The 12,047-nt window shown below is 40.1% G+C and overlaps 1 protein-coding gene across 1 annotated transcript in view; it reads left to right on the top strand.

Annotated features, from left to right (window-relative positions):
• The window catches only part of LARS2 (leucyl-tRNA synthetase 2, mitochondrial), a 154,965-nt gene that overhangs the window by 24,958 nt on the left and 117,960 nt on the right, over positions 1 to 12,047 (top strand). Inside the window, exons 3-4 of the mRNA XM_065886261.1 lie at positions 2,478 to 2,569; positions 5,582 to 5,642. Of these exons, the coding sequence (XP_065742333.1) occupies positions 2,478 to 2,569; positions 5,582 to 5,642 (153 nt within the window). The remainder of the gene's footprint in view (positions 1 to 2,477; positions 2,570 to 5,581; positions 5,643 to 12,047) is intronic.

The raw sequence follows: 12,047 nt of genomic DNA, 5'->3' as shown, positions 1-12,047 counted from the left end.
CCCTGCTCCAGTCAGCCATGGCAAGAACAGCTGGGCTACTTTCAAATGAAGCACCTGATCTGAGCCACTAATTATGCGCGAAAGAACTGATGCGCCCCTTTCATGGAAAAGAAGGCCAAACGTCTGGCCCTTTGAGCCTCATGGTCTGTTCGGCTTGGTTAAGAACTTCCAATGCCTGGCACCAACCTGCTACAGAGGCTCTTATCATAAGTAACACACCCTTAGGATTGTACATGGTTGAGGATGTGTGTGAGGTCAAGGGGTCTCCCTGTCTGTTGTCACAGAACCACCATAATGAATGTGGCCAAAGAGACATGGGCGGAGGTCCTGACGAGGGAATCGGTGATGTGCGATGTTGTGAGGTGCTGAAGATCAAACAGACAACGGCAGCTGCCACTGCAGCCAGCCCTGCCATTTACTGGGTGCCTGTACTGTGCTGGGTGCACCACATACATCTTAGTGTGTAATTATCAACGATTTGGGTGGCTGCTTTCAGTCACAGTTGATAGTTGGGACTCAGGGTAAGTGATGTGCCTCAGGTCCCACTGCCAGTAAATGGCAGGTTTGGGTTAGGACATTTCCCCCCAAACCACACAGCCTCCCGAGGAGCGAGCCTTTATTGCATTTCCCACTCACTAGCCAAAGGAGTTAGAGCAGCTCTGATTTTAGATGCATGGTCTTCATTCTTGAGATGGAATTGTTCCATCAGAACTAAAACCTAATTAAAAAATAATAATGTGCAGAATGGAAGGACGATGTAAGGCAAGTGGCTTCTGCCACTGGGAGGGCCATGCCTGTTCTCTTACTGCCACCTGCTAAGAGGGACTAGGGAGAGAACGGATCTGGGCACTGGGATTGGAGTGTGAATCCAGTTCGGGAAACTAAATTGTAGGTGCTTATGGACCTGAGGCAGAGGTGGCCATGGGTGATACTCATTTGCATCTCAGAGAGTCTTTGAACAAGACAGAAAGATGGAAGAAAACTCTAGGTGCACAATGAAAAAAAAACAACACACAGAAATAATATGATCCCAATTGTTAAAAATTGGATATAAATTTACCAAATGACAGTTATGTATGGCTATATGGTAGAATTAAGGGGATTTTATTTTCTTCTGAATATTTTTCTCTATGTATCAAGACTATTTGTAGTGAACATACATTATTTCAATAATCAGGGGAAAAAGTTATTTATAAAAGAAAATGCGACCTGTTTCTTTAGTGGAAAATGTTCCATCATGATATGGGCAGGTGATAAGGTAGTGCCAGTAAGTGTGTCTGAGTGTCCATCACTATCCAAGATGTATGTGAACAGAAGCTCAGGTTCTCTGCATGATTACAAACTAACAAACACAAACAAACAAACAAACTCAGCTTGTGGCAGTTGACAGATCAGGAGCTTGATAGGAAGTAAGAAGGCCAGCTGTAAAGGGCTGTTTTCTAGAAATACTGGAGCCTCCTCAGGCCATCCTCAGCCACAGGCAAGCTTCAGAAATATGGCTCTGGGAGAAGCTGTGGTTATGGCTTTGTGGCTGAAAATCAGCATTAGAGAAGGGTAGGAGTCTGAGTTTTCAAAGCAGGTGTCCTTCCTGGCAGTGGGTGGAGAGCCCAGCCTTCTGAGTCTGTCCCTTGATGCCACAGCTTGTGTTTCAAGCCATTGTTCCCATTCATGGCATGTAAGTTAGGTTGAGAGAACTTCCTATTGAAGCTGCCAGCTGAGCTGTGACTGGTCATCCATTTGCAGAAATGAGTGCCTATCCTGGTCTGAAGTAATTGCTTCTGGTGTGACCTAGCTGGGCTGCTTACTCTTGTTGGTCCATCGTTGCTTGGACTGTCAAATAAAGGAGTGGGGATGGAGGATATATTTCAAAAGCTTCTTCGAGCTCTGAGATCTTAGGATCCCCTGTTCTTTGGAAAATGGAAATATCTTATAGGAGGTGATTCAGAGTGGCTTATTGTACACTTCAAAAGTGGCTAGTGTGACTGAGGAACTAAATTTTAATTAATTTTAACTAATTTAAGTTCAAATTTATATAACCACATGTGGCTAGGGGCTACCCTATTGGACAGCACAACTCCTTAACTGGAAAATCTAACACGAGGTGAGCATTTTAAATGTCTATATATATTTTTATATATACCTCTTTTTGAAATTAAAAGAAACTTTTTATAATTTCAGAAAACCGCTTTGGGTTCATTACACACAATACAGACAAGAAGAAGAAGAAAGTAAAAAATAGTCACGAAAATACCTACTCAGAGATAACTGCTATTGGCACCTTGGTGTATAACCTTCTAAATTCTCTTCTGTGCTTACGTCTTAGATAGCCAGCTGGCTTTCAAAAGCATAGTTTGAAATCATCCAGGAAAGGGATAAGACGTGTTAGAAAGAGAGAATGCCTGCTCATTGCCCAGAAGAGAATACTGGTAAAGATTTTAGCAATCTGCCACGGCTGATGTTTCTTTTCTGGGTGCTAGGTTATCAATCCCATGGGATGGGATGCATTTGGATTGCCTGCCGAAAATGCTGCGATCGAGAGGAATCTACATCCAGAAAGTTGGACACAGAGGTATGTGTTTACAGGCATATTCAAGCACTTGTATACAGAACCCTTAAACAATTTTTTTAACCTGTGCACAAGAAATAGAAAGTAAAGCAAACAAAACATTGCAGCCTGCCAAGCAATAAACAGGATTGTCTGTATTTGGTGTTTGCCTTTTTGCACACTGTATTCTTATCTAAGAAATAACAAAGAGGGTTTGGATATCATTCATGTGTTCATTTTGATGCTTTGTTATTTAGTTATTCTTCCTTTGAGTATTTGCGTTTGGAAGGAAAAAGGAGAAGGAAAGGGTGACATTTGTTAAATTTCTACAGTGCTCTTCATCTTCGTGACTGTAGTTTGAGCCATATACAAATTCCACATTATAATTTTCTCTGCAAATTCTGTTAATTTTTTGCCTTCACCATTCTGAAGGAAGAGGAACTTAGATATTCAACGAGGAAATATATGGCCAATTTATTCTGGGTGTGGCTTTCTCCAAGGAGGACATACTCTCAGTACCCACTGTGCCTCAGGCTTCCATGTACTTGTGGGCCAGCAGTGCCCATCCCTCTCCCTCCTGATAAAGCCTTGAGGGCCTTATACCAGAACCCAGCAGAATGTTCTGGGCTCACTCCAGCCCCTTTCACAAAGCCTTTCCTCACCCTACCCGGTTCAAAGTCTATCCTCATTGTCTTTCACCTCCCTTTGCTTTATCTTGCCCAAGGCTACATTGTAAAAAGAAATATCTTCTGCACCATCTATTTGTCTTTTTTCTTCCTAATCCCTAGTTTCCACTTTTCCAATTATGGTTAATTCTAGAGTAACAGGAATGATGAAAAAAGGAGGAAATAATGATTTAAATAAAATGGGTCAAATATGGTATAAATTTGATGTAAGCTAGGCTAGGGATTGGCAAATTCCATGGGCCAAATTTGGCCCTGCCTGATTTTGTAAATAAAGTTTTATTGGAACACAAGCCACACCCATTTGTTTATATATTGGTCATGGCTGCTTTCATGATACAATGGCAGAACTGAGTAGTTGTGACAGAGACCATATGGCTCACAGAGCTGAAAACATTTACCATCTGGTCCTTTACAGAAAGTTTGCCAACTCCTCCAAGGAGGAGTAGTATGCTCCTCCAACTAGAGCATAGCAGTAAAGAAGATGGCCCCTGAATCAGGCCACATAGGTACAAATCCTGCCTTTCCTTCTTCCTAGCCATTCACGGTGAGCAAATTACTTAACCTCTCTCCGCCTCAGTTTATTTATCTGTAAAGGAGGGATAGTCATAGTTCCTACCTCTTATGAATGGATAAAGATTAAGCACTGTCTTAGTCAGCTGCTATAACAAAAATACCATAGTCTGGGTGGCTTATAAACAACAGAAATGTATTTCTCTCAGTTCTATAGGCTGGGAAGTCCGAGATCAAGGCACTTGCAGATTTGGTGTCTGGTGAGGACCTGCTTCTTGGTTCATAGACAGCTGTCTTCTTTCTGTGTCTTGACATGGTAGAAGGGGCAAGGTTGCTCTCTGGAGTCTCTTTTATAAAGGCACTAATCTGGTTACCTCTCATAGTACCTTTGGTTTACCTCAAAATACCATTATGTTGGAGATTAGGTTTTAACATAACAATTTGAGGGAGACACAAACATTCAGTCTGTTGCAAGCACTTTTCTGCAAAATGCTTAACACGAGGCTTGGAATTAAAATAAGCTATTGTTAGCTAATCAGAGATCACCTAGAGAACTTCTTCATGGTTTTCCATATTTTCAGTCTGTTTGTACTGAAAGGGGACACAGTAGAAATTAATTAGTCCTTTTTCTTTAAAAAGAAAAAAGAGGACCTAGAGATCATCATATTAACTGAAGTCAGACAGAGGAAGACAAGTATCGTATGATATCACTTACGTGGAGAATCTAAAAAAATGATACAAATGAACTTACTTACAAAACAGAAATAGACTCACAGACATAGAAAACAAATTTATGGTTACCAAAGGGGATAGTGGGGAGGGGCAGGGGGGAATAAATTAGGAGTTTGGGATTAACATATACATATTACTGTATATAAAACAGACAAACAACAAGGACCTATTGTACAGCACAGGGAACTATACTCTGTCTTGTAATAACCTATAATGGAAAATAATCTGAAAAATATATTTATATGTATATATGTATAACTGAATCACTTTACTATATATCTGAAACTAACACAGCACTGTAAATTAACTATATTTCAATAAAAAAGGTTAAAATTTTTTTAATTTAAAAATTTAAATAGAAAAAATTAAATAATATTTCATATTATATTAAAGTTGATTAATTTACTTCTCTCCTCTTTTCCAATTGTTGGAGAGTTTTCGGTTTTAGGTTTTGATTGACAAAGCACTGTATGGCTCCTCTTGGATTCCCGCAATTTGTATGTTAAGATTTTTCTTTTCAGTCGCTTTTAAATTTGTAAATGCTTGGCTTAAATTTGTGCAGAATACAGGCATATGGATGGGCCAGGAGTGCACAAATCAGAAGGGTTGCCTTCCTGAATGGCCTGGGAAAGGGTTAGTCCCTAGGACCAAAGACTATCATGGTTTTTAGTGGATTTTGCAAGGGTCTAAAGAATAGATGTCTTCTACTAGGCAGATATTTTCACGGATTCTTTTTTTTTTTTTTTTTTTTGCGGTACGCGGCCCTCTCACTGTTTTGGCCTCTCCCGTTGCGGAGCACAGGCTCCGGATGTGCAGGCTTTGTGGCCATGGCTCACGGGCCAAGCCGCCCCGCGGCATGTGGGATCTTCCCGGACCGGGGCACGAACCCGTGTCCCCTGCATCGGCAGGCAGACTCTCAACCACTGCGCCACCAGGGAAGCCCTTCACGGATTCTTAGTAGTTAATTTCTTCGCCAGGGCGAAACAACACTTAAAGCCCTTTGGAATAATCTAGACTTTTCCAGTTTCCTTTTCACATTCTCAAAGTGTAGTTTGTTTATGGCTTTTCCTGTTTCTAAAATCCAAACTCTTTTCCCTTTGTTTCACAGTAATATTAGACACATGAGGAAACAACTTGATCGACTGGGCCTGTGTTTCAGCTGGGATAGAGTAAGTCACCTTTTTCCTGGAAGGTCTTTATTTTAACCAAGGTCCTGATTGAATGGGGGATTGTGCACATTTACTTTATCTTCCTTCTCTTCAGGTTGGGAGGAAGGAGGAAAAGAAGGGTGGCAGAAAGCAGGAGGGAAGGATTAGCACTCCACAAATAAAAAAGTATCCCCAGTGGATAATTTGCCTGCAAACAAGTAATTTTCTGTGGGATTAAGCTAAGAGAGTTAACTTCTTATTTAACTTCACAGTTGGCTATTACTTATGTGTGGCAAAATCTTTGCACAAGGATTTCTCGTGTTCTCAGCAATAGTTTAAAAAGACTATTGGAATCTATGTAAAAGTGATTAAATATCAACCCATGGGGTCCCTTTAGGTGATTAGGTGTAGGTTGATGGATCATTTATCTCTTTTGTCCCATGTTTGGAATTGAGGCTTATAACAAAAAGCCTTTTGGTATAAAATGTTTTCAAACTGTGTATTAAACCACTGGAGAATTCCAGACCTGGGTGGAGTTCAGTGAAGACCACCTGGGTGTTAGGAACACCCACACTAAATACGGCTGAGCCCTTTAAAGCTCTGGCCAAAGACCACCCCATAGACATTGATGAGTGGTCTGTTAGGTAAGATGAACTCTTGCTTGTCCTCTCCACGAATCAATGTCGTGATCTCTCTTAGCATCCTACTAACTCCACAAAATGCTTTTCATCGCTGGGTCTGTCAAGTTCAAGTTCATATCCTTTTACTCATGCGAAGCACCTGGAACAAACCTAAATGCAATCACCTTCTCCTCCTCCCCCATAATTTCTTAAATGATTGCAATTTGATGAGTACAGTAAAAAAGTGAAAATCAAACACGTTTATAAACAGTCCCTGCTTTTTTCTTTTTTTCTATTTTTTCTTTTTTAGCTTCTTTAGATAAGGTCATGGGTTGAATCAAGTTCTTATTGTAGCACTGATGCCATTTTTATCACTAACTTGCAAGGTCACCGGGGTTTCATTTGGTAGAGGTGTGAAAAAGTCCTGGTACCTGAGTCAAGTTGTCCTAAGGAGCCAGTGGGGAAGTGCTGATGAAGAATGAACTGCATTCTAATGTGGAGAGAACTGAGTAATGCCCTCAGCTCTCCAGAGATGCGTTGGTAAATTCCTTGAGAGTAGAGATGGGCTTGTTAACCCTCTAGGATGAGAACTAGCCTAGTCCTACGCAGGAACAGCAACCATAAATAGTTCAAAAATTAATGGATTGTTTTCCTGATTATCATAGAAGATTAGAAAATGCAGAAAAGTATAAGGAAGAACATAATGTGGTTAATTTAACGTCCTTGTATGGTTCCTTGTAGTCTTTTATTCTGGAATATTATATAATTTACTTTTGCAAAATAGAATTCATAAATTGTGTTTTTTATTTTGCTTTTTTTTTACCTGCTATTCATGAACATTTTCCCAGTTTATTAAATATTCTTTGGAAAAAGTGACTTTTTATAGCTGTGTAGTTTGCCATCTTATGAATGTATCATAATTTATGTAACCTACCCCTTATTATCATGTGTTTAGATAGATTCTAATGTTCCTCTGTTATAAATATAGGTTCTCAATCACTCTTGTAAAAATCTGAAGTCCAGAAAGCTGTAAAAACGAAAAGTTTTTCCATAACTCATTTGACTGCAAAATCTGACCTGAACTGATGTTTATCTCACTTAGAATGAATATTCATATATTTTACTCTAGGAATAGTGATGTAATTGATTACTAGGTGCTCTCCCAGACCTAGTTAGGTAAATATACTGTTACCTTTTCATATCCAAAAAGGTCTTAGTTCTGAAGCACCACAGTCGGACCACAAGCATTTCAGATAAGGGATTTTGAACCTGTTAGTGCAGGATTGTAGATAAATATCACCACCCCTTCTATCAGTGTCTAATAGTTACTGAACAATTCCCATGGGCCAGGCACCCATAATTCTCTCTTCAGATCTCTAGAAAGCTCTAAAATGTGGGTGATTTTATTGACATCGTTTTATTGCTGGTCACCCAAGTGGCAGGGCTGGGCTAATCCACTGGCCACTTTATGACTGCTGTGCTCACCCCCCGCACTTGGAGCAGATACTTTAGTACACATATTTTATTTCCTTAATATGACTTCTCAAAAAACCATGAGCAAGTTTAAAGCTTACAGTACTTGAATTTAAAGATACTTAAAGGTATAATTTGCTTATGTTACTTTGCTATTGCCAAATTATCCTCCATAAAGGTTATACATATTTACACTCCCAAGTTATTATATAGTTGTTTTCACCTGTACTTCTTTTGTTATTAGTGATGAGTTTTTCCGTGCTTTTAATGAATGTTTGAATTTGGGGAGGGAGTGTGTGTGAATAATTTAATCATGTCTTTTGCCCATATAGTTAGAGGGTGTTTGTCCTTTTCTTAATGATTTTCATTTTGTTACAAATATTCTCCCTCAATTTATCATTTGCCTTGCATTTTGTTTGTAGTGGGATTATTGTTAGCACACAAATATGTATTTGGAAAGGCCTTTCAGATAAATACATTTTTATTCTCAATCTTTTGTTTAAGTTTTGCATTTAACTCAACTGGAATTATTTTAGTATATGATATAAGATAAGGAATTCCTCCTTTTTCTGTATAACCAATTGTTTTTGTCTTTGATTTTCAAACATTCTTTTCTTCATTGATTTAAAAGGCTAACTTTATTATAACCATCTTCTTTTACACTGTTATTATACACTAAGTTCTGTTTCTGTTCATTTGATCCATTTATTACTATGTCATTGCTAAGCTATTTTTAGTTACAGTTGCTTTATAATTGGCTCTAATATCAGGTAACAGAAGTTTCTTCTTACTGTCTGATACTGACAGTGCCATCCCTACTATCTTGTGTTTCTGTTTCCTTGATATATTTTGCCCATTTGAAAAAAATGTTATCCTTTATTTGTTGAATTCTTTTGGTGCATCACTTGTGGATACAATTAATTTTAAAAAATTAAAAGATGGACAAAGCATATGGGGGAAACCTTTTAGCTAATCTAAAGTCTTTTTCTGTAACAGGGAAGTGTAAGCTATTTGTATTTATTTTTATAACTAGTATAGCAATTCTTTATTGTGCTAAAAGATAGCTGTAAGGGTCTTAAACCACGTGTTTAGTATCAACATAAAAAATAAAACAGAACATATATTTTTGCCTCCCAGGTGTCAATAAGATAAGGAGATTAGCTGGCAGCATTGGGTCTTCATTGCTGCACGCAGGCTTTCTCTGTTGCAGCGAGCAGGGGCTACTCTTTGTTGCGGTGAGTGGGCTTCTCATTGTGGTGGTTTCTCTTGTTGCGGAGAATGGGCTCTAGGTGCATGGGCTTCAGTAGTTGCAGCACGTGGGCTCAGTAGTTGTGGCTCGTGGGCTCTAGAGCGCAGGCTCGATAGTTGTGGCACGTGGACTTAGTTGCTCCGCGGCATGTGGGATATTCCTGGACCAGGGACCGAACCCATGTCCCTTGCATTGGCAGGTAGATTCTTAACCACTCTGCTACCAGGGAAGTCCCACACTTTCCACTTTCTAAATCTATTTTCCAGAGGTTTTTTTGGGTATGTTCTGAGATTTTAGGCCTAATTTCTTCTTCTTCTTTTTTTTTAATTAATTAACTTATTTTTTTATTTCTGGCTGTGTTGGGTCTTCATTTCTGTGCGAGGGCTTTCTCTAGTTGCGGCAAGCGGGGGCCACTCTTCATCGCGGTGCACGGGCCTCTCACTATCGCAGCCTCTCTTGTTGCGGAGCACAGGCTCCAAACGCGCAGGCTCAGTAGTTGTGGTGCACGGGCCTAGTTGCTCCGCAGCATGTGGGATCTTCCCAGACCGGGGCACGAACCCGTGTCCCCTGCATTGGCAGGCAGATTCTCAACTACTGTGCCCCCAGGGAAGCCCCCTAATTTCTTCCTATTGAAATTTTTATCATGTGTCATTCCTTAAACATAGATCTTTGCTTTTGGTTTTAGAATCATTTTCATAGCAAATTACTTAAACTGAATGCTTCTTAACTAGTTTCAGTGCTCATCATAGACCTTATAGAGCATGACCTTATAGAGCGTGATTGCCCATTTTCACAATTTAGATTCATGAAAGAAAATGTTTAGATATTTTAGCTCTTGCTTTGAATCTTCCGATATTACATGTTATTTTCATAATGGAGAATGACTTTTCATTGCTTTCACCTATGACCAGCAACTTACTGGGATATGGAATTCTTTTTTCTTTCAAATCTCTTTAGTAGACCTTGATCCTTGATTTACTGTCTTAAAAAAAATACAAATTATAGACTTACAGGAAGTTGCCAAGATAGTATAGACAGATCCTACGGACCCTTCACCCAGCTTCTTCCAATGATAACATTTTATACAACTACAATATAATATCAAAACCAGGAAATTAACATTGGCACACTACTATTAACTAGAGTACAAATTTTATTCGGATTTCACCAGTTTTTATATGTACACACTGTGTGTGTGTGTGTGTGTGTGTGTGTAGGAGTAGTAGTAGTAGCTCTGTACAATTTAATCACATGTGTAGATTTATGGAATGACCACCATCTGGCCCATTGGCCTCTGATGGAGAAGTCTGAGGCCAGCCCAGATCATCTCTTTGTAATACAGTGATCTTTCTACCCTCGTTTTGTTGCTTGTCAGACTCCTGTCTCTGCCTTTTCCATTTAAAATTTTCATCAAAGTGTAGCTCAGTGTCCATCCTTTCATTTTAATTTTGCCTGGTGCTTGGTGACCACTTTTGATCTGCAGTGTAGGTATTTCCTCCTGTTGGTTTTCTACACTCTCTTTCTCAAGAACACTGACTTTGAGTGTTTGCTCTATTCACTGTCCTCCATTGTTTTCACCATCTTTCTCATGATTTTGGTCCCTTTGTTCTTCTCTACCTTTTGGGAGAACTCATGTTTGCTTTCCACGTCACTGATTCAGTTTCTATTGAGCCAGGGCTGCTTTATATGGTTTCTAATGCAGATAGTGATGCTGTTGTATTTTTAGATTGATTCTTAGTGTTCCTCATCTCATTCAGTTCCCATTTTCTTCCTTAAGCCTCTTGGCCAACTGCTTTTTTTCTTCTTATTTTGCTGTCTTATCTCATTTCATAGACTGTGTATGTTCAAAAATTTTCTTGAGAATACAAGGTGATGCTCTTGAAAAATTATTTTTGCTTCTTGTAATAAATCTTTTTACAAGTTTGAAATGCTGTGCTCTCCTTGTTTGTTTCAGAAGCTTTTCATAGACACCTTGTGGATTTTTCCCCCATTTCCTGAGTGAAGTGGACTAGTGTATCAGTTTAGTGATCCATCAGCATGAGGGGAGCAGAGTGGAAGCTCTGTTATACTCTCTGCCTCATTCATTTCTGTCTGGGTTCGGGGAACCCATAGCTCCTGGGGCATCTTTCTCTTTGCTCTGATCTTTACCCGGGTGTGAGTTGTGGTATCACAGATGCCCCTGTGACACCCTGACTGCTTCAAATGCTTCTGAGGCACCACAGACAGGCGTGTCCAGTTGGTGGGCTTTTTGCCTGCTCTGTAGCCCACTCTCCCCTCTGGATTTGCCGTTTCAAGTAAGGGGTGCCAGAGCCCTGCTTCTCAAGAACCCAGTCTGTCCTTCAGAGGGGGAGATGTTATTTGGCTTACGGTATTTTTCTTCAACCTAGTCCCATCTGCCAAAATTCCTTGTCATTTCTGGCATGTCAGTGGCACCTCTGTTATTTCCTGTATTGGTGCAGTCCCCTCGGCCCCCATCTTTATATTCTCTTGGTCATTTTTTTTTTTTTTTTTTTGCTGTACGCGGGCCTCTCACTGTTGTGGCCTCTCCCGCCGCGGAGCAACAAGGCTCCGGACGCGCAGGCTCAGCGGCCATGGCTCACGGGCGCAGCCGCTCCGCGGCATGTGGGATCTTCCCGGACCCGGGCACGAACCCACAACCCTGCATTGGCAGGCGGACTCTCAACCACTGCGCCACCAGGGAAGCCCTCTCTTGGTCATTTTAATGGGAGTAATGGAAACAAGTTTAGATAATGTGTTCTTGACGCCATTTTTCCCAGAAATCCACCAGTGTTTTTTAATGAAACCTTTACAATCTGATTGGTCATATAGAGCAGCAGAGTGAGGAGGTACAGGAATAGTTTATTTAATTGACAAGGCAGATCTGTACCCTTTGCAAATAACAATCCTAAAGTCCCATAAAAACTGGATAATTAAGCAGATGGGTATCTGACAGTTAACAGAATATTTAAAAAATACGATGGCTCAGAAATGTTATCTTCCTCCCCCAGGTGGAGAAAGCTAACTTGGAAACGTGGGTCATGGACTCATTCTTCCTGTCTTTGCCTGGATGGGAATCCCTGTAGG

Source organism: Phocoena phocoena, chromosome 10 (assembly GCF_963924675.1).
Source record: "Phocoena phocoena chromosome 10, mPhoPho1.1, whole genome shotgun sequence".
NCBI classification, from domain to species: Eukaryota; Metazoa; Chordata; class Mammalia; order Artiodactyla; family Phocoenidae; genus Phocoena; species Phocoena phocoena.
This window is presented reverse-complemented; position numbering and strand designations above follow the sequence as displayed.